The sequence below is a fragment of the Agrilus planipennis genome, unplaced genomic scaffold, assembly GCF_000699045.2.
Source record: "Agrilus planipennis isolate EAB-ADULT unplaced genomic scaffold, Apla_2.0 scaffold68, whole genome shotgun sequence".
In the NCBI taxonomy this organism is placed as follows: domain Eukaryota; kingdom Metazoa; phylum Arthropoda; class Insecta; order Coleoptera; family Buprestidae; genus Agrilus; species Agrilus planipennis.
In genome coordinates, this window is record NW_020439033.1 from 301,842 (window position 1) to 326,263 (window position 24,422).

Sequence of the window (24,422 nt, forward strand, 5' to 3'; positions counted from 1 at the left end):
TACTCATTTGGGAATAATTCGATATAATTAAAAAAAAATAAAATTATTGTATTATCGGAACGTATCTAACTATCTTGTGTTGGTGTATCATTAAAAAAAAAAAACAAAAAAAATCATTAACATTACTTACTACATATTAAGGACACAGAACTACATAAAAAATTGTAGTAGTAGGAAACATAAAGAATTTTCTTTGGCATTGGTGCGCTTTTAAATACCTAAATAAAATGCGCTAATTTATGAAATTAACAATAACATTTTTTCTACTTTTATATTGCACCAGAAAACCTACTAATACAATAATACGTATGCAAAGTTTATCTAACAACAAACAAGAACAAAAGTCCCTTCATAGGCAGTCAAAAAAAAAATCAGTTTCAGTTATCAGTTAATACTTAAAACTTTTTTCATTTAATGAAACTAACTTTACCATACCATCAAATATTTACTTCAGTTTTACTGTGACTTACAGTCCTTTTGGTGAGAATCCCAATCCACTTCCTAGAAGAAAATTAATAAAAAATTTTATTGTGTTATGACATGATAACTACCCTATTTTGATGTTTATGATATAAAAAAAATATCATATGAAATACTTTCAATGCTGCATTGGTAGGTAAAGCCAACTGTCCCGGGTTCGATTCCCGGCGAGGGTGTGACAACGTCAACAATTTTTCCTCATTAATTTGAGGTAATTAGCGGATAAAAAATAATTTTCACATTAATATTAAATATTAACCACTATTGAAAGTACTTCATATGATATTAATATAGATTAGATCGACGAATTTGTAACCTTGTAGGTATATTTCGACGTTGTTGCTACTGTCACTGCTCGAGTCAGAGCGTTGATGCGTAAATGTAACGGGTTCGATTCCCGGCGTTGGTGTAACAGCAGCAACAATTTTTGATTATTATTTGATGTAATTTGTAATGGATAGAAATTAAATTAATAAAAAGATATTTACATACCTACATAAAGCAAATGATGTATTTTTACTGAACTAGATTTTAATGTAATGTATTGCTTAAAAATAGTGCAATTAGAATATTAGGAGAATCAAGAGCATTATAAAGGTGAAAACTGCGTCTAAAGGTCGAATTTGACTGTTAAAGCCTTTACATCGTCAAAAGCAGGAGCATTTAAAACAAAACGCCACCTTAAACCGATTTTTGGTCATTCTCTAAAGTAGAGTTCGATTTTAATCGCAAATTTTCAGTCAAAAAGACAATGAAAAAAAAAGTAATTTACCTGACAACGTCTCGAGCAATAGATGACACTTCGACAAGAACAAACAAAAGCTGCCTTTACCCCACAGAAACAAATATTAAGTTCATCCTAAAAACAAAAACCGAATCATATTTCGTAAGGTCAAAATTGCATATGAAAATTGATTAACTGTTACCACTTGAAATTTTGTAATCATCTAATTCAACTTAATTTTGAAAGCTTTCAGAAGCCTCGTTCCCACTTGTTTTTTAAAATTTCTTTTCTTTTTGTAAACTAACAGATATGTTCCAGTAAAATTAGCTGTATTACTTTACTACTAATTTACTGTAAATAATTAAATTATTATTAATTATTCAAGTTAATCAAAATTCATATACCTGTGTAATAGCAACATTAACCCCAAGAAATATTAAAATACTGAGCAGCGAACAATTATAATTAGAAGTCATCCAAATCAAAGGGAAGGGTGTTAGTTAATCAGAAGTATTAAATATTATCAACATACATATTCTTTTTGATAATTCAGTTATAGTTTAATGCTCACATCAAATATCGAAATACAATTTTTAAAAGCCAGAAGAAACCGTGTTTTAAGTAGATATTCGAGAAATGTTAAACAAAAATTAGATAAGAAGGTCGAAAGGGTCGCTCTAAGTATCATAGGTCGAAGATAAAACGTTACGAAACTGGCCCACATGCAAAAGAATCGTGCAACATAAATTATCTAACTACTAACGACTGCTAATGATAATTTTAATTAGATGATAAGCAATAAACAGCACATGCGCAACAACAAAGTACTAGGCTTTGTTATTTCGATTATCAAGACTTAAGTCTCCATGCATACGACACAGATGGTATATAAACTTACCCCTTTGGGGGTGCATATTCCACTATCAGGAGACGACACCTCTGGTGGAAATTCCTGTAACAAACGACAATTATTCTAGTTACGTAAAACCTTAATCAACACTGACTGACCTCAACCGTTACAGATTCTTCATAACCGTCATTATTCATTTCATTTTTAATGTCCTGCTTCAAATATTTCGGTTCAAATATATCGTCATAGTCTTCCAAGTCGATAACTTCCTGGTTCATGATGACCCACTTTTCAATACTGATGTACTCCGGTTCAACTTCTCCTTCGTCTTCTTCTTCTTCAGAATCACTTATTTTAACGATATCGTCGTTAGATGATGTACCATGAACATTAGCTGCTGGTACTTCTTCTGAAGATACTGGGCCCTCTGGTTGAGCTTCTTTATTTGTTGTATCGGCAGAAGACCGTGGTGGTAAGTAAATCTTGAAGTTGTCGGCGGGATTTGCAGGAGGTTGTTGTGAAGAGATATCTTTCTCGGTAACTGGTGGACTACTGGTCACCTGACAATGTCTTTGCTCAGTCGATCCGTCTTTGTCACTAATATCGCTCCTTCCGGGGAAGTCAGCAGGATTTGGCTTATCGAGAGCGACACTGATGGGTGTCGGCGACAGAGGAAACTGATGCGAACGAAGCAAGTCACTCAACAAAAACTGTGATTTTTGAGGTGCCACCAGCAACTGTTGTGGAACAGAATTAACGATCGAGTTTGATGCCTCAGAAGGAGGTGGAGCACAAACGTTTTGGGTGGACATGGGGTTGTGAACCGGGTACAACGTTTGAGACGCAGGTGGTTGAACTGTTGGCAAACACTGTGACTGTTGACTTTGAGGTGACATCATCTGTTGTCGAACAGGACTAACGATCGAATTTGATGCTTCGGAAGGAGACGGGGCGGAAACGTGTTGGATGGGCAAGGAATTGTGAACTGGGTACGTTTGAGACACAGGCGGCGCAATTCTAGGCAAATGCAAATTTCGGGAATTGTCGAAGGTTTTGTTCTCTTTCTTGCTTCTTTCGTTCACGTGCGACTGAAACGTACTTTCTGAATGATTGTAATTGTTTCGAACGCTATTTTGCATTGAAGGAATTCCAGAGAAAGTCGAATGTTGAGGAAGTGTCGGAGGATAGACCGTACTGTGGAAATAACTGTGTGAAGGAGCGCTGTTTTGGGGAGGATAAGTAGAACAACCGACTTGTCTCCCCAACGACATATGCGGCTGGACATGTACAGAACTATTGTAGTTATTGAGAACATTTTGTCGAGGTGGATTTCGATAATTTGAACTGTGGTCATACTGATTCTGGGATCCAACGTTTTGTACATGAGCAGATCCCCGTTGAGAGTTCTGCTGATATACGGAATTGTACATAACAGATTGATTATGATACGGATTGATCGATCCCATCGAAGCAGAAGGGATCGGTTGGAGGTAAGATGGTGGCGGCGCCAAAGTTACATTTTGCTGAGGACTTTGTCTTTCTTGTCCTTGTCCAGGCAGAGTATCAGATCTTTGAAGATAACCGTAGTTACTCGGATTGTGAGACGATTGTTGATTTACTGCATTTTGCTTTGATATCTGACTGTACTGTTGCATATTGGGCAACTGTTTTTTATTGTTATTGCTGCGAGACACGAACTTGTTAGCCACTAAATTATTATTACTAGATTTGGCTAAATTTGCAACGTTGTTAGTTGTAATGTCGCGTATTTGTGGATTCTGGACGTTGAATTGATTGCAATTATTCGAAGAAGAGTAATTATGAATAATATATCCTCCATTTTGGTAAATATTTGGAAGTCTCTGGTTGCTGACGTGTGTAACACTGGATAATATTCTTGGAGCATTACTCATTTGGGAATAATTCGATACAGAAGTGTTGACAACAACACTGTTGTTAGTAGGGATAGTGTTACTGCTCAATGAAATGCTATCAATTTGATGGTTATTAACTGTGGGATTTTGCCTGTTCAACGTCGTAGGAACGTGCTGTTGAGAAGGAGCATTAGATGAGGACTGTTGTGCCTTCAACTTCATTAAATAGGTTGCATATTGTTCTACGTCCTTCCACATCTTGTCCAAAAATTCTGATTCACTAATTGGTTTACATAATACGAATATATCGTACATGGAGAACAATATCATTGGCTGGGTCACGCTGCTAAATCCGTTGTTTCTGAAGAAGTTTTCAATTTCTTTGAAGAGCAGTCCCAACTGAAACCTTTTGACTTCCACTCCTTTTAGATAACTTATCATCTGGTTACCCACAGTTTGAAAGGTGCAAACGTAAGCATCCGTCAGAATTTTCCAATCGGCTATCACCGTTTCCTTGGCTACCATCTTTGAATTCATCTTCTCGCGCACAGTTTTGAACGTGTATCTTTCGTTTTTGTAAATGAGAAGACGGTAAATGAAAGGTACGAGACCAACGGCCAAATCGCGATGTGACACACGATTCACTGATGGTTGTTGAGCTACGATTGGTAAAGGAACAGAGAAATTTACTGCGGGCTGATTGCCGTTATTGCAACCGATTTGGGTAACAACAGCTTGGAGAGTATTAGTAACTGATTCCTTTGGATTCTGTAGTATCGATGGCTGATTGCCAAAACCAGCGACTGTTGCTGTTTTTGGTGGAATCGACATCACATTTACATTGGCGGAACCAAAACCACCTTCAGTAACTACAGTTGGAATTGACTCGATAGGAGGACGAACGATTCGTTTCTCATTTGTATTTTCCGATCTAAAATTATGTTTGATAACGGCGAAAGGCACTGAGACAGCTCGTTCAGTTACATTTTCGACACCAAAACCACTGTCAACGACAACTGCTGTCGGTGTTGATAGACTGGGTAGCCGAACAGTTTGGTTTCCATTTGTATTTTTTAGACCAACATTTTCGACTACTCCAGTTGCGTTTAATGGAGTAGACGTTGGCACGGTTCCCGCCACGTTTGCAGTTGGTTCTGATGGGGTAGGCGCTAGAACTGTGCATTTTTCATTTACATTTTCGACGCCAAAACTGCTTTCAGCTAGTGCTGTTGATTTTGATGGGATAAGAATCGGAAGAATTCGCTCTTCGTTATTATTTTCTACACCACTTTCAGCAATAATACGTACTGGAGTTTTCTGCCTTTCAAAATTATTTTCGGCAACTGGTAAAGTGTTTTGTGGGATCGATGTTACATTCAAACCATTCGATCCGAAATTATTTTCATAAGCTGCTGATGGTTTTGTTAGGACTGGTGTCAGAATTATGCTATTGGAGCCAGAACTATTTTGGTCAATTGCTGGTGTGATTAATGTTACAGTCATATTACCGGAACCAAAACCATTTTGACCAATAACCGTTGTATTTGTTAGAAGAGATTTCAAGGTCAAATTTGTAGTACCGATTTCGGCAACTGGTTTTGGTAGGATAGGCACAGGACTGCTTCGCTTTACAGGTATTATATTTTCGGGTCCAATGACTTCATGTAGTGACATGTCGCGATCGATCTCATCCGTAGCACCTTTGAACACTGATGTTTTCGCGTTGGACGGTTTAGGTGTTAGAAATTCCTCCACCTTTTGCCACTGTTCGTCCACAATCGTTTCGACAGATTCGTGAGATACTTTCTTGCACCCCTTTTCCGTCATTAAAATGCTAACATCCCCGACATTCAAAACCATGGAACTACCTTTGACATTATTCGACGGAAAGTATTTGTCAATGTCCTCATGGAGCAAACAATCCTTAAGAATTGCGGACGTGGTGATGGGAACGTTATCAGATTTGGAAGGTCTTAGGTCAGTTTGATGTGGTTGTACTTTCCGATTGAGAACAGGATTATTCTTCTTCTTAGTTGCAGCATCAAAATTTGTTGGTTTCAACTCGTTTAATTTTAATTTTGATGCCGGATGAATGGTGGTTTTATTAACGTTCTGAGCATTGCAACCACTGACAACATTTTGCGGAATCGTGGCGCCATTTTTCTTCCCCCGTCTTCCTCTTCTTTTACGTTTTGCTATCGGATTGTTGTTGGTGAATGTAGTAGCAGTATTAGCTGATTTACAACATTTATCGTTTTTTGTATTGTGAGAACTGAAAGCTTTCGATGGAGAAGTTCGAAACAACGATTCCCTTTTCGCGAATTTTGGTCCTTCACTCTTTCCTAAAGCATTTTTGGGTTTAGACGGTTGAAGTTCAGAACACTTGTTACGTGGCGCTTTTGTAGGATTCGGTGGTGAAGCAGGATTCAAATAGACCTTTGCAACTTCAGAATTGCCTTTTTTATTATTGATAACCGGCAATGGCGAAACGTTACTGCTTTTTAATAAAGTTTCTCTTGGAGATTTTTTACTGTCACCATTTGCCACGGCTCTGGAATTAGATTCTATCGAAAAGGACAGATGCTCGTGCAAAGGACTCTTCAACAAAGACGTCGGTTTCGTACCAACATAATCAATCTTATCGTAGTTAAGTGTTGGAGACTTTTCGAAGTTGAATCTGTAGTCTTTTAGGCCCGAGAGACTTCCTGATTGACACATGCTTTCCATAAACTTTTCTTTCGTTAACAATTGCGGATTGGCGTTTCTGTTCAATCTCGGGTCTTTGGCTAAGGAACCGGATACGTTGATCAATTTAAACGGATTGAAGTTGATAATGTCTCTGATGGTGTTTTGGTCTTGAACACAATCTGATGTCCGTCTGGATGAATCAGATTTGATGTTCTGAAGATTCAACTTTTTATGTTCACGACTGAAGTTGACGACGTCTGTTATCAATGTGGCGCCCAGTTCTTGGGATTTGGATCTCGTCAGTCTAAAGCCAGTGAAAAAATCACCTACGTCTGTTATCGGACCGACGGACTTTGCCCGTCGTTTTCTCTGGATAGCAGACAATTCATTTCGATGACTCAACACTCCCAAGTCGACACTTTTTCGTCGGTATAGTGATTTCTTTATAAATTCTGACTTATCATTATTTTCCATTGTGTTTACTGCTTTCCTTTCTTCTGCGGTCACAATTGGTAAAATTTCCTGTTGTTTTGGAGGTGTAACAGGTTTCTCTGCCAACAAGATTGTGTTGCACGCTTCAGGGACCCTTTGTGGTTCTTTAACAGTAACAGTAAGATCTTTCTGAGTCTTAGTCGATTCACTGGACTGAGTCTGTCCTTTATCAAGCTTGTTGCCTTTGTCGTTGTTCCCATTTTGGAGATTTGGAACTTTTTTCGGTGCATTATTATAATCTCGATCTCTCCTTGGATGTTTTGGTTCCGCGGAATGTGTTTGCTTATTCTTCGAACCGTAATCATTATTCTTCGTATTTGATGGTTTATTTTGTTGAGGTTTGTGATCTTTTTCAATCTGTTTTGGTTTTCTAACATTGTCTTCTTTTGGACTACCGATTTGGTTTTCTCTAGGTGAAGTTTGACCCGCTTTTGTGATATTAGATTTACCAACATCTTTGTTATTAAGCCGAACATTTTCAAGAATCCGTATCTTGTTAATCCCATTTGATTTAGGGGGCTCCTTTTCCGTTGTTTTTTTTGACTGAAGATCGCTGGTTTTGGTACTTTTATGAACGAGATCTTCATTGGACTTTTTTGAACGTGCTTCATCCATTTTAGATGTCTTATTGCTACACGTTGACACATCCTTGTTCTCTTTACTAAAGGCGTTAGAAGTTTCTTTTGATCGGCCACTTGAAGAAGACGCTTTAGTCGAACTAACATCGAGTTTTGCGAACTTTGACTTCACAGAACTAGATGCACCGGAAATCCTTCTTTTCGAAGTGGATCTTTTAACACAGATTTTCTCTTTATTGTTATTGCCATTAGTCCTAAGGGTCTTTCCTGCCACATTAGTGTCGCATTTACTTTTTACTGTCGTTTCGTCTGCTCGCTCTTCGTTCTTCTTCTTCTTCGGCTCACTCGGTGGAGGTGGAGGCTTCACGTTAGAAGGACATTCAGGAGCAGACAATTTATTGCCAAGTGATTTCTCGCTTGCCCCATTAACCATTTTGGTTGTGTCGGATTGATTTTTAACCGTCGTTTCTTTTGCTTTTCCTTCAAACTCCTTCTTCGACTCACTCGGTGGATCCTTCACGTTATTCTCAGGTGATTTCTCTCCTGATACATCAACCGTTTTAGTTGTGTCGAGGTTATTTTTTACCGTCGTTTCTTTGGTCCTTTCTTCAAGCCCCTTCTTCGATTCACTTGGTGGAGTCTTCGGAAGATAGGAAGCGTTTTTATCGATAATAAAATCGGGAGCAGACAATTTATCGGGTACAAGTATAACGGGACGATTTGAAGCTTTCACAATAGACTCGTACGTAGGAGTTGATGTAGCCATCGGTTCCAACTCCACTTTTATAGACGCACTTTTACACGTTTCGTCGTTCGTCATTTGTACGCCTTCTTCATTACCGATGAAATCAACAATATCTTCAACGGCGGGTGCTTCAAAGCACACAGTTTCCATTTCCATAGTGGTGTTGCATTCAGTCTTTACATCCGATGCGTCGACAACTTTCGCGGTTTCTTCTGTTGGGCTACCACTTTTCGGAACAGTCTCACAAGAAGGGACACTTGTAGTTTTTTGAACAGGGGAACACAAACTGTCACTACACGAACTATCCTTTACGATGGCATCTTCTGAAGAATTCACTTTGGCACTTTGCACTGATGGCACCCGCGATTTTAACACTTGTTCGCAAGAAGGGCCAGACGGCGGCTTCCATTTTTTTGGAGGTAGCCCTTTTGGTATGGCAAATGTAGAATGGCCCCTCTGTCGTCCTCTAAAAGGTGGTCGATACTGGGTCCCTCTGTACGGATATGGGGCGTACCGATGGTATGATGGATCCCTGAAAGATGAGAAACTATTCCTACTACTACATAAACTGACGGAAGTGATCAAGAACTCACGGTTGTCGCAACCTAGCAGGTCTGGCGAATTCACCCGAATAGTGGTAATCAGAGTATGCATCCCTGAAAAAAGCCCAGTGTAAGATATTTTTAAACGATGGTTTAAATGGTGGCTTAAAACTTGCCTGTATGAACCTGTCTCATAGTTAAAGTCCGAATTTCCGTCAAAATATTGGTGATTGTTCCGTTCGTTTAGAAAACGATAATAGCTTTCTTCGTCCTCAAAATTCGGCCCGTAAATGTCATCGTCGTCGTGTCTCCTGGTCCTATATCTGTATAGAGGGTATGTACAAATGTAAAAGAAAATCGACAAAAACACTAACTATTTGTAACTACTCATATATTTTTTAACAATTAAAATATACTACAAACGATTCCCCTTTCATCGTCACATCCCATTGACATTATATTGAGAATTAAGAATTACATTCAATAATTACAGGCCCGATTCATACTTTCGGTCAAGTCGCGGTCCGGTAACAGTCAAGTAAAATATTACAGCATACATTCAACATAATATTCATACTATAAAGAACGATCATCCAGTCATTTAAGCCCGATTCATACAATCGGTCAAATCGCGGTCAAGTAGCAGTCAGGTCAGTCAAGTAAAATATTGAAGCATACAATTGATATGACAGTATTCGTACTATAAGGATCGGCCACATCACGGTCTATTCAATTAAGCTTGATTCATACTTCACGGTCAAGTTGCGGTTCGGTCAGCTCACACTCAAGTAAAATATTGTACCATTCATTTCATGTGGTACTATTCAACTTTAAGAAACGATTAAAATCATGGTCCAGTCAGTTAAACTCGATACATATTATCGGTCAAGTTGCGGTCCGGTCAATTCACACTCAAGTAAAATTGTAGCATACATTTCACATGACAGTATTCGTACCTACTGTAAGGATCGGCCAAACCACGGTCCAGTCAATTAAAACCTACTCATACTTTCGGTCAAGTTACGGTTAAAGTCAAGTAAAATATTGTACCAAACATTTCATGTGGTACTATTCAACTTTAGAGAACGATTAAAANAATACTACTTGCTGATTTGTTTCTTTTGTAAGGTGGAGATGATCTAAAAAATCAAATTTTATACGAGAGTAAAAAAAAAAGAGGAATTTTTATCTTACAAATATAACTTTTTATTCAAGTTTTGATATGTGCTTTCTATAGTTGAAAGGGGCAATCTTTCAATGTGAACAACAGGTTTTGCAAGGAGTTGCATTAAGGTCGCGTTTTCTACTATTATTTGATTGTCTTCAATCTTAAAATAAAAAATTAGTTGTCAAAATGTATACGGATGCACTAGAGATGCTTACAATATTCAAAATTTGTTCTTCTCGGGATATATTCTCAGGTACATCATGGTTTGCAGTCATTAATTTAAAAATGTTCTCTAAAATTAAAAACTACTGATTTAAAAGATGGAATTACAAGTATGTAATGAAAAACAATAATCAAATAGAATAACACAAATTTTATTTTTAAATATAACTGTTAGCTGTATAACAGTAGCCTGTTATAATATTAAAACAGCACGATAGATATTTGGTGTATTATCCTAAAATTTAAATAATTTACCTGGCTCATTAATATTTTGCACAGCGCTCTTTGGTGGCCTCATCAGTTTTTTAACTTCCTTCACATTAAAACTCATACTTTTCAACCAAGTAACAAAATCAGTTGTTACAGTAATTCCTGATACCTTTTCAAGTACATTCACTGCCTTATCCACTTGAAACAGACATTCTTTTAATGTTTCATGTAACTCCTACAGAACATATTTAATTAAATGAATACCTACCTACATAAGAAGAGAATTACTTACAATACCGTCTATTTCGGGAAAACAAAAACTGAGATACCTTATCATCTTCTCTCTATATTTTTTTTGCACTGAAAACACTTCTGCTGCCTTTGGGTTGAACGGCAGTTCCTGTACAGCATTCTTATTGGAATTGTTAGTCAAAGTACTTTGTTTTGGACTGAGCATGTCGATTAGTACTAATTTAAATTAATTTTACAAAACAATATTAAAAGAATGCATTTCCTAATATTTCATTAAATGTGAACTTACAATTTTTTAATTCATCAGCACAATTTTTCTTTTAAGGGGAAAAATCAGGTACTTGCCACTTCTTTATTTAACCTGCAAAAGTAACTAGATACACAATACAAGTGGCCATTGACTGTTTAATTTATAAAACAAATGATTTAAAATGTTTATTTGAATTTAACCAATTTTGTTTACATGACTACATATCACAGCAAAACATAATGATGAATGACGACATTCATAGACTAACGACATTGCCAGAGAAGACATTGCACAACTATTAATGACTAACCATAGATCATTATGATTAGAGACATGCATACTTGGTGACCATATAACATCTAACGGTACTCAAAGTTTACTAATTGCCTCATAATAAGTCTTACTTTGTAAATAACTTGTTGGTTGTACGTATCTACAGTTAGAAGAATTAGAAATATCGAATAAACATTATCCGTTCTTAAGGATAGCTTTTAAGATTTATTTATAAAATCAAACATAAATTTGCACGAAAGTAGAGCTTTTTTTGTACAAAATTCAACATCTTTTAATATACAAAGACAGAGAATTTTATTTTTGTCCAAATATGGATTAAGTTTAAACAAAAATTAACATAGTTTTTTGAATTTCAGTAGGCTGGGCGTAAATAACAATTATTCAAACTGGTTATCGCCATAGTTACCACGTGTTTATATATTTAAATTGCGCGCGATTTTAGGTTGCAATTTATAATTATCTGCCGCTCGGGCGACACGGGAACAAATCTCGGACAGAACAAAAGTTTTTTTATTCTTATGTTGGGTAAAATAAACATGTCAAAGATGGATCACAATAAAAGTATGTAAACTATTTAAATTGTAGACGAATTCTTGAAGATTTTTGACCCCGGTTTGCTGGAAAGGTTTATGAAAGAATAATAAAAATTGTAAAAAATTTGTGTAATATCCTNCTGACTTATCATTATTTTCCATTGTGTTTACTGCTTTCCTTTCTTCTGCGGTCACAATTGGTAAAATTTCCTGTTGTTTTGGAGGTGTAACAGGTTTCTCTGCCAACAAGATTGTGTTGCACGCTTCAGGGACCCTTTGTGGTTCTTTAACAGTAACAGTAAGATCTTTCTGAGTCTTAGTCGATTCACTGGACTGAGTCTGTCCTTTATCAAGCTTGTTGCCTTTGTCGTTGTTCCCATTTTGGAGATTTGGAACTTTTTTCGGTGCATTATTATAATCTCGATCTCTCCTTGGATGTTTTGGTTCCGCGGAATGTGTTTGCTTATTCTTCGAACCGTAATCATTATTCTTCGTATTTGATGGTTTATTTTGTTGAGGTTTGTGATCTTTTTCAATCTGTTTTGGTTTTCTAACATTGTCTTCTTTTGGACTACCGATTTGGTTTTCTCTAGGTGAAGTTTGACCCGCTTTTGTGATATTAGATTTACCAACATCTTTGTTATTAAGCCGAACATTTTCAAGAATCCGTATCTTGTTAATCCCATTTGATTTAGGGGGCTCCTTTTCCGTTGTTTTTTTTGACTGAAGATCGCTGGTTTTGGTACTTTTATGAACGAGATCTTCATTGGACTTTTTTGAACGTGCTTCATCCATTTTAGATGTCTTATTGCTACACGTTGACACATCCTTGTTCTCTTTACTAAAGGCGTTAGAAGTTTCTTTTGATCGGCCACTTGAAGAAGACGCTTTAGTCGAACTAACATCGAGTTTTGCGAACTTTGACTTCACAGAACTAGATGCACCGGAAATCCTTCTTTTCGAAGTGGATCTTTTAACACAGATTTTCTCTTTATTGTTATTGCCATTAGTTCTAAGGGTCTTTCCTGCCACATTAGTGTCGCATTTACTTTTTACTGTCGTTTCGTCTGCTCGCTCTTCGTTCTTCTTCTTCTTCGGCTCACTTGGTGTAGGTGGTGGCTTCACGTTAGAAGGACATTCAGGAGCAGACAATTTATTGCCAAGTGATTTCTCGCTTGCCCCATTAACCATTTTGGTTGTGTCGGATTGATTTTTAACCGTCGTTTCTTTTGCTTTTCCTTCAAACTCCTTCTTCGACTCACTCGGTGGATCCTTCACGTTATTCTCAGGTGATTTCTCTCCTGATACATCAACCGTTTTAGTTGTGTCGAGGTTATTTTTTACCGTCGTTTCTTTGGTCCTTTCTTCAAGCCCCTTCTTCGATTCACTTGGTGGAGTCTTCGGAAGATAGGAAGCGTTTTTATCGATAATAAAATCGGGAGCAGACAATTTATCGGGTACAAGTATAACGGGACGATTTGAAGCTTTCACAATAGACTCGTACGTAGGAGTTGATGTAGCCATCGGTTCCAACTCCACTTTTATAGACGCACTTTTACACGTTTCGTCGTTCGTCATTTGTACGCCTTCTTCATTACCGATGAAATCAACAATATCTTCAACGGCGGGTGCTTCAAAGCACACAGTTTCCATTTCCATAGTGGTGTTGCATTCAGTCTTTACATCCGATGCGTCGACAACTTTCGCGGTTTCTTCTGTTGGGCTACCACTTTTCGGAACAGTCTCACAAGAAGGGACACTTGTAGTTTTTTGAACAGGGGAACACAAACTGTCACTACACGAACTATCCTTTACGATGGCATCTTCTGAAGAATTCACTTTGGCACTTTGCACTGATGGCACCCGCGATTTTAACACTTGTTCGCAAGAAGGGCCAGACGGCGGCTTCCATTTTTTTGGAGGTAGCCCTTTTGGTATGGCAAATGTAGAATGGCCCCTCTGTCGTCCTCTAAAAGGTGGTCGATACTGGGTCCCTCTGTACGGATATGGGGCGTACCGATGGTATGATGGATCCCTGAAAGATGAGAAACTATTCCTACTACTACATAAACTGACGGAAGTGATCAAGAACTCACGGTTGTCGCAACCTAGCAGGTCTGGCGAATTCACCCGAATAGTGGTAATCAGAGTATGCATCCCTGAAATAAGGCCAGTGTAAGATATTTTTAAACGATGGTTTAAATGGTGGCTTAAAACTTGCCTGTATGAACCTGTCTCATAGTTAAAGTCCGAATTTCCGTCAAAATATTGGTGATTGTTCCGTTCGTTTAGAAAACGATAATAGCTTTCTTCGTCCTCAAAATTCGGCCCGTAAATGTCATCGTCGTCGTGTCTCCTGGTCCTATATCTGTATAGAGGGTATGTACAAATGTAAAAGAAAATCGACAAAAACACTAACTATTTGTAACTACTCATATATTTTTTAACAATTAAAATATACTACAAACGATTCCCCTTTCATCGTCCCGACATCCCATTGACATTATATTGAGAATTAAGAATTACATTCAATAATTACAGGCCCGATTCATACTTTCGGTCAAGTCGCGGTCCGGTAACAGTCAAGTAAAATATTACAGCATACATTCAACATAATATTCATACTATAAAGAACGATCATCCAGTCATTTAAGCCCGATTCATACAATCGGTCAAATCGCGGTCAAGTAGCAGTCAGGTCAGTCAAGTAAAATATTGAAGCATACAATTGATATGACAGTATTCGTACTATAAGGATCGGCCACATCACGGTCTATTCAATTAAGCTTGATTCATACTTCACGGTCAAGTTGCGGTTCGGTCAGCTCACACTCAAGTAAAATATTGTACCATTCATTTCATGTGGTACTATTCAACTTTAAGAAACGATTAAAATCATGGTCCAGTCAGTTAAACTCGATACATATTATCGGTCAAGTTGCGGTCCGGTCAATTCACACTCAAGTAAAATTGTAGCATACATTTCACATGACAGTATTCGTACCTACTGTAAGGATCGGCCAAACCACGGTCCAGTCAATTAAAACCTACTCATACTTTCGGTCAAGTTACGGTTAAAGTCAAGTAAAATATTGTACCATTCATTTCATGTGGTACTATTCAACTTTAAGAAACGATTAAAATCATGGTCCAGTCAGTTAAACTCGATACATATTATCGGTCAAGTTGCGGTCCGGTCAATTCACACTCAAGTAAAATTGTAGCATACATTTCACATGACAGTATTCGTACCTACTGTAAGGATCGGCCAAACCACGGTCCAGTCAATTAAAACCTACTCATACTTTCGGTCAAGTTACGGTTAAAGTCAAGTAAAATATTGTACCAAACATTTCATGTGGTACTATTCAACTTTAGAGAACGATTAAAATCATGATCTAGTCTGTTAAACCCGATAGATATTATCGGTCAAATCACGGTCAAGTTGCGGTCCGGTCAGTTCACACTCAAGTAAAATATGGTAGCATACATTTCGTAAGTCAGTTTTCGAATCTACCACGAGGATCAGCCAAACGACGGTCAAGTCACGGTTCGGCAACAGTCAAGTAAAATATTATACCATACATTTCATGTGGTAGTATTTATATCATAAGGAACGATTAAATTACGGTCCAACCAATTCGTCACACTGTCGGTTAAATAACGGTCGTCAATTAAGCCTGATACATACGCTTGGTCAAGTCACGGTTAAGTCAGAGTTAAGTAAAGTATTATAGTTTACTTTTCATGATAGTATTCGTACTACATACAAGGAACGGTCAAACCACGGTCTGACCAATTCATCGCGGAATCTCTCACCAATCAACGATATTTTGACCTGACCGCAACAAGACCGATAGTACGAAGCGGGCTTTGATATATAACATAAATTCATTGGTGGATGTTCTATATTACTCTCGCTTTTTTAAACAAATTCTGCAAATCTTATCAACCGGATAACCTTCCATATCACACTTCCTCCCCCTTTTCATTAATTCTGAACTCTGGGGCAGTCAAAAGGTATACATTGTACACTCAACATGTTATTGTGCCATATAATACGTTACCATTACACTTATTATACAATACAATTACAGTAACATATTTGAACGAACGACGGGCTCTCTCTACTGATAACAAAAGTTACAAAAGCGCGGGAGCTCTTATTAATTAACGTGATCAATTAACAACTAACAGCTTCGATCATCATGTGTTATCTGCAAACCATTGCCACTTCCGTTTCCTGCCGACATACACATAATTAGCTGATAACACAGCTGTGTCCTTGTTAATTCTCGAAATTGGCCGGTTATGATATCAAATTTGTAATAAAAAGCAGATTTTCGTAATTAAATTGAAAGTGGTTGGAAAGAAAAACCAGCTAAGTGTTTTTATCTTAATGCTAATCGAGAATACCTTATTCGCAACCTTATTTTAAAAATATAGTTTTCAATTTACCAACCTACTATAACTGAACATCTCGTTAATTCTAGTAAGAGCTACATGGGGTTCCGATACTAGTTGATTATACGTTTTCTGATCTACAGGAGTCCGAATCTGCAAAAAATAGAAAATTTACATAATTATGTTGCTACTGATAACACGTAAAGAATTAAGCACTTCTAGATTCCTCAACTTCAGGATTAATAGACTAAAATAATTTTATTCTGTTAATACAAAGTTTACAATACCATTTTGAGAAAGCACCTACAAACCTAGATCTGAACTGACTGCTTCTGGAGCTTTAATATTTAATGTTTATTAACTTTAATAATAAGGTTTACATAAGTAGTTATTACGGTTTGTAATAATAATAATAAATACCTAAGTAATAGCTGTTTGATTTTAAATCTTGACAATGTTTCACCCTATCAGGTCATTTTCAGAAGACGTAATGATACAGTGGATTAGAGATCGACCCAGCAACATATGTAAGATGTTTTTCATGTTCGCTGCCGGAACGAAGACATGAACTATTAATTGTAGTGATTTTGTCGGATGCGCGGAACTGCTAATGCTGGGTACGCGGTTATCCAATACCCGAAAAAAATCACTATCTATCTACGCCAAATATCTCATTCGCATTCAATTATAATCGGAGTGAAAGGGGCGCGGATATCCCTTAAAACCCTAATTCTAAGGGTTATCAGAGAATATTATTCGAAACAAAAGTACAAATTTTCTTTAATTCGAACTTTCTCCAACTCGACCAAAACTGGCCGCCCTTCGGGAGATTGAAGGACTGTATGAGGGATGTTGTAGATATTATTGCATCATTACGCCTTATTAACAATACGATGGGATAAAAAATTGCCAATATTTAAAACAAAATGGTGGAAATCAAGTTGTTATTATTTATTTACACTACGATTCTTTTCCAGATTAGATGTTTTGATTACTAAAATTTGCACAATGCTATAATACATAGTTAATATAATCAAAGGTAGAATTATATACATTAAAAGTCAACTTAGTACCTACAATTAAATTAACTAAACGAACAAACTTAGAAAATTCATACTTTTCATTAACATTATCGAGAGATTGCTTTCAACCAATTGTTCAACGACATGCGTTACGTATTCTAACTTACATGCTCTTTGATATTACGTGTAAATAATCTAAAACGTATGTTCATTGTACAGAATGCACAATAATCGAAGTGATTCTTCGATCGGCCCGGATAAATCAACAATCTCTCAACAATTTTGACATGTATGATGCACATATAGTTACTACCCCATTCCTTTTGAATTAGTTTCAATCTCTTGAACGAAAATAGTATCTATAATAGTTAGATGCGTTATATCCCTCACCATTATTACAATAAATTCTATTAACCTCTGCGTACCAAATCAAAAATTTATTTTAACAGAAAAACGGCTACCTTTACGCCTTTGATAACCTTCATCATCTTCTGTAATCAAAACTCCAATTAATTCTAAAATGCGGTTTACACGCCCACCGTCTAGAATAAAGAAAAAAAAACACCTTAAGTGTCAACAATAATAACACTCAGATTTAAATTGTTGGGAACGACTCCTTCTATAAAAGCCAATCTATTTAAATTTTTATCTTTAAAAAGTACTCTAATAATCACTAGTACCTATATTTATAGGTTACGTAGTTTCCAAACACTCGGTATACAATTTAAATGATCAATTTCATCCCCTACTTAACACTTTATACTAAAAAATTGCTGAATGAATAACTTGAATGAAATTATTTAAGTGGTAAGTTGATGGGCAGTACGTATTGGTATTAAAAAACGAACACCCTATATATTGAAATATATACGTGTCAATATAATACCGACATATTAAAAACAGGGGTCTTTGTTTATTCATTTCTAATAGTTGTAACTTAATTGCAAGATTCCAAATAGGTATACTATTTATCTATTGCTTCTTAAATCATGTTCAGGAACCGGTATTGATAAGAGATTTATCAACATTAGCAAATGCAAATACTGTAATCGATGCATATAATGTGGTACATTGTACTTATCTTGGTAACACACAAATTCAATCAAACATTGTGAACTATCAAGTTAAGCTATAAATAGACAATTTATGTAAATTTGCCTCAAATTACAACAAAAACAATCCTAGACAAAAAATATATTAATGTTAGTTGATCATAAAATACTACAGCATCCTGAGAGATTGATATAATATCGCAAAAAAAAAATGCTAGTGAACATTAATTTATTTTTCCTTTTTTTTAATTGATTAATATAAATACGTTGTACATTTTATCAATACTAATAATTTCCTATTTGATATCGTTTTTAATTTTCACTTTGTGTTTTTCTTCAACTTTTCTTAATTACTGCTGCACGCGACCCATGATAGGCAGGCGTCTTCACGTTTCTGAGTCACCACTAGTTATTGTGACCTTTAGAATAATAATCAGTAAAATAATAGAAATTTGATTTATTACGAAAAATAAACTTGACAAATTCCGCCCTATCACCACAACAGTCAATTAAAATGAATTTAGTAAAAAAATACGCTCACATTTACCGCTGATATTAAAAAACAAACAACCATCACCTACTTTTACACTTATTTAAATCTAGATACCTTTAAAGAGGTGCTAAAGAAAAACTTTTTCTTTCAATCAAACAGGCATATACATCACAGTTTGTTTGGTACCAGGTACCTACTGAATAAATTTAACAAAAACATAACTGCACATGATGTCTTACAGTAGTACTATCTGTTAATTTTCATTTCATAAATTAATATTATATTATTTTGTTTCCCGCCAATATAATACTTGAAAACTGTTCACAAAGCACTCTCTCGACGACTAAGGTCGACTGAAACGCTGATGCTCACCAGGTTACCTAAACCTGAAGTCGTTTGACTTGCTTTATATCAATCTCTATGTAATAGTATGGTAAATATATACAATCCGAGGTCATCAGCACATAGTCTTCTGTTAGTATATAGAAACACAAATATGTAAACTTGCCCCAAGACCTTAGCTATTGTTCGCCAACTTCGATAACTCATTAATTCACCACTAGACCACACTCATCACACTGCATTTTACAATTTTATTTAAATGTATGCAAATCGCAAGGAATTCGGAACAAAACTGAGTCACTGAGGGTGAGGACACGGGATTCTCTAAATACTACTCCCCACTCTTACTTAAACAGCCAATGGCGCTAAGTAACTTGGCTGGAAGTCACTACTAAATAAAAAAAATACGCACTAAATTCTCAAGACCTTGCTTAAGTACTTCGGGGACATTTAAAGAATAAAACAAAAAAGTGTGTCTATAAATACCAATTATAAAGACACTCTTGGTCGTTATAACCGTATGTCGCTATATCCGAACAATTCAACATAATACTCTAAAATATGTAGCTACACTTTGTCTTGTCATAGCAAAAATTTGAATATTCAAAAGAAAGTTATTTGAAATTCAAAGCAAATTATAAACAAACAGATTAATCCTTACCTAAATATGAAAAAAAAGTATTGCAATAGCCGGTTATCGAACTCGAGTTACCCTTGTGACAGGAGAGCATGATGAATCACGTATGATTTTTATAAATATTATCTAACTTAAAATATTTTTGATTAAAAATGAAGATGCCCAAAACATACGTATACTTTTGGTCATGTTGACCGTGCTACAATGAATTGTTTCTCCATATATAACTAAAAACGTAATAGTTGAGCATTTGGGGGTTCCCCGGGTGTATATTGTGCAGACGCATGAGATTAATACAAAAATTGAAAGCTTGTACAAAGGGCAGACCTGGTTCCTGCTGGTAACTCAACAGTTTGTATATTATTTTTTAAATTGTGGTTGTACTAAAATTCAAGGTCATCCTATTTCTCACAGCTCAGACTAGACAAAATCGTTATGGGTGTAATAAAACGTAACATGGCCCATACAACTATTACCCAACACCTATATATCTAAGTATAAACTGCAGACGCCGAATGTCATTCTGCATCTTATGTTTACATGTAAGCAAAGTTGTAAGCCGATCCTAACCGAACATTTGCGTATCGCTTGGCTATTTATTGTTCGTATGGATAATACATATATTCAGTCCGGGTTACTAGCGAAGGACAATCGCGAGAGTTGTAATTCCAAGCCAATCCGAGGTAGGCGGTTTACAAAGCAGATATAAATTAAGAGAAAAAGTTACTGCTTCGGTCATGAACAGAACCTAGGTCGCCTCATCGCCGTCCGCATTTGACGCGGGCATTTTATCCAGTGAACCATTCACGATCAGTCGGACAAAGGCGCAACGCTCCCACCCAGGTAAGAAACTGCATTTACTCGTTATTTGGAAAGCATTTTACCATCCTCCGCGTAGTTTCCACCTTCGACTCCGCGATATTTTTGCCTGATTTCAGAGCAACAGAAAGAGCAACATTGGCTCCCGAGTACCAAATTTCATTTACTCCTTATCAGGAAAGTATTTTACCGTCCTCCGCGTAGTTTCCACCTTCGCCTTCGTGATACTTTCCCCTGATTTCAGGAGCAAAGGCGAAACATTCCCTCCCAGTTAAGAAATTGCATTAACTTCTTATTAAGAAAGCATATTACCTTCCTCCGCGTAGTTTCCACGGTCGCCTTCGTGATGTTTTCCCCTGATTACAAGGACAAAAGCGCAACACTCCCTCCCGCCTATGATATTACTTTCGTTTCTTATTAGGAAAGCTTTGTACCATCCTCAGCGTAGTTTTCACTTTCGTCTTCGCGATATTTTTACATATTTTAGGTACGAAAGCGCAACACTCCCTCAGCTAAGAAATTACATTTACTCCTTATTAGAAAAGCAATTCACCATCCTCCGCGTAGTTTCCACATTCGACTATGCTATATTTTTACATAATTTTAAGAGCGAAAGCGTAGCACTGCGTCCCTGGTAAGAAATTACATTTATTTCTCATTGAGAATGCTTTGTTTCGTCCTCAGCGTACTTTGCACCCTGGCCTTCGCTATATTTTTAACAAATTGTAGGGACGAAAGCGCAAAACTCCCTCCGTCTATGATATTACATTTACTCCTTATTAGGAAAGCTATGTACTATCCTCAGCGTAGTTTTCGATATAATTTTAACAGATTTTAGAGACGAAAGCGCAATACTCCCTCCCGGCTGTCATATTACATTTACTCCTTATTAGAAAAGCTTTGTACCATCCTTAGCGTAGTTTTCACCTTCGCGTTCGCAATATTTTTAACAGATTTTAGGGACGAAAACGCGACCCATCATCTCGGCTATGATATTATATTTACTCCATATTAGAAAAGCAATTTGCCATCCTCCGCGTAGTTTCCACATCCGACTTATTTTTACCTAATTTCAGGAGCGAAAGCGTAACACTCCGTCCCGGGTAGGAAATTGTATTTACTTTTTATCAGGAAAGCATTTTATCATCCTCAGCGTAGTTTTCACCTTCGCCTCCGCGATATTTTTAACAAATTTTAAAAAGGAAAGCGCAACACTCTACCCGGCTATGATATTACATATTTACTCCTTATTAGGAAAGCATTGTACTATCTTGAGCGTAGTTTTCACCTTCGCGTTCGCGATATTTTTAACAAATTTTAGGAACGAAAGCGCAACACCCCTCCCGGCTATAATATTACAAATTTACTCCTTATTAGGAAAGCTTTGTACTATCTTCAGCGTAGTTTTCACCTTCGCGTTCGCGATATTCTTAACAGATTTTTAGGAACGAAACCGCAACACTCCCTTCCGGCTTTGATATTACATTTACTCGTTATTACGAAAGTTTAGTACCATTCTCAGCGTAGTTTTCACTTTCGCCTTCGAAATAATTTTAACAGATTTTAGGTGCAAAAGCGCAACACTCCCCGGCTAAGAAATTACACTTACACTCCTTATTAGAAAAGCAATTTACCATCCTCCGCGTAGTTTCCACCTTCGCCTTCGCGATATTCTCTCCTGATTTCAGGGATGAAAGCGCAACTTCCTCTCCCGAGTAGGATATCGGATTTGCTCCTTATTAGGAAAGCATTTTATCATTTTCGCGTAATTTCCCTCTTCATTTTCGCGACATTTATCCCTTATTTCAAGGACGAAAGCGCACCCCACTCCCTCCCGCCTAAGAAATTACATTTACGTTTTATTAGGAAAGCTTTCTATAATCCTCAGCGTAGTTTTCATCTTCGACTTCGCGATATTTTCGGTTACATAATTTATGACGAGTTTAGAGGAAAATTTGGAAAAGGGTGATCATTGTCGATTGTCAATGTATTTTTAGTCACACTGATCCGTGGTGCTCAATGTATCTAATATTCACAAAAGATTACGTCTGCCATAACAATGGCATGTATTCACAACAGTGAATGCATTTCCAATTGTTTTGTATGCATTAATGTTTTATTCTAAGCACTAATTCATTGTTATGAATGCTTCTCTGTATTATCCAGATGAATCGCATCAATATCTTAATTATTAATAAGCAGTTATTAATCGGTTATAGATTTTGAAATCGGACAAAAACATCAAAGGTACTTTTGTACTATGGACGCGTAGGATAATAAATTATATCCTGAGTGGCACATATTTACCGCATAACAATAGGAGTTCTGAAAATTCTCGAGAAGAACGAAGACTGTTTCGGAGAATTACTAGAATTACTTCCTTCCAGGTACCATACTCCTACACCAAATGTACGATTTTTCCCAATTTAAGAGATCAGATAGTGGAATATCTCCTCCCAGACCACCCGAGCCAAAGGGGAGACTGTAAAACATAACCTCATCAAATAAATACTTGTAGTTTTATATTCTTTATTCTAATGTTGGATACCCCTCACATTTTATCACTGATCCATATTATTTAATACCAAACTTAATTATCAAATGTCAAAAATGCACCTTTCAATAACTTCTTTCAAATAACACTAATCTTAACCTTATATCATATTTCTTGTAACTTGTATTCATTTCGTTTTCCATTTTTTTTTTTGTGTCATTAATTTGTAGCCTAGTCTAGTTTAAAATCGTCCCTTTCCTCATAATATCTTTGTTACCGTCACCCGTACACTTAAAACCCCTTGTTTATCGTTTGTGAGAAACCCCTAGATTCTTTTACATATCCACTTCAGTTTCCAAATTCATTATTGACAGATTTATTGCAGTTTTACATATTTACCTTTTTGTCCCATGCCTCAACGAAAATCGTATATATAAAATGTCTAAAAGCATCTTGAGGGTAAAAACCAGTTGTATGTTTCAAAAATACTGAAATCAGTTAGTTGCAGTTTAAACTTTTGCTTAATTGGAACTTCTAGTTTTTAACATTGTTTTTGTACAACCATCACTACACCAAAGGGACGAATAAATTAGTTTAAACTTACTTCGTTTGCCTCTTTTCTTATTTTGAAGTTGTTTATTATGTCGGCAAACACATAAAAAAGAGACTGTTTGGTGTTTGAAACCTTTACATGTACATAAGTAGGTACAATTTGCGATCATGAATATCTTACATAATCGAAAGGATTTCGAGAAATTTTCAAAACCTACCCAAATTTCCTATTTTAAAATATTAACCTACTTAACAGCAGCAGGTATCAGGAACACATTTAGTAACATGGGGGTAGGTTTTCCATAATTACCTTTTCAGAATTGTAAGTACCTTTAAAAGCAATTAACTTACTATTTGGGAAATCCCCTTACAAAATAGGACATACAACTTATATTATCTTTGTTATATTAGTAATTAAAAGTTCGGTGAAACATATATATTTAATTATGTAGGAATTGAATAAATAAAACACACAACAAATTTATTAAGTGTAAAATGACTATTACCTGCCAAAACATGCTCTTATATGAGAAACGACATTATAGACGGAGCCGTTATAAACAGTATGTGAATTAGATAAAAAAAGTGAAAAAAAAGCCATCCTTGATAATAATAATTATACCGTTTAAAATAGTTTCAATTTTATTTTTGTATTTTTTTATAAAATAATTAAGTAGGCATATTTTAAGGTTTAATCTTAATTTT

General features: G+C 36.3%; 1 protein-coding gene across 1 annotated transcript in view; it reads right to left on the reverse strand.

Moving 5' to 3' along the window:
• Positions 1-59: 59 nt before the first annotated feature.
• The window catches only part of LOC108732818, a 25,707-nt gene continuing 1,344 nt past the window's right edge, over positions 60-24,422 (reverse strand). Inside the window, exons 2-9 of the mRNA XM_025976594.1 lie at positions 16,365-16,459; positions 14,124-14,270; positions 13,999-14,061; positions 12,103-13,937; positions 2,213-7,128; positions 2,103-2,156; positions 1,253-1,339; positions 60-501 (exon numbers count right to left, since the gene is read on the reverse strand). Coding sequence (XP_025832379.1) covers positions 457-501; positions 1,253-1,339; positions 2,103-2,156; positions 2,213-7,128; positions 12,103-13,937; positions 13,999-14,061; positions 14,124-14,270; positions 16,365-16,459 — 7,242 coding nt within the window. The 3' untranslated portion in view covers positions 60-456. The remainder of the gene's footprint in view (positions 502-1,252; positions 1,340-2,102; positions 2,157-2,212; positions 7,129-12,102; positions 13,938-13,998; positions 14,062-14,123; positions 14,271-16,364; positions 16,460-24,422) is intronic.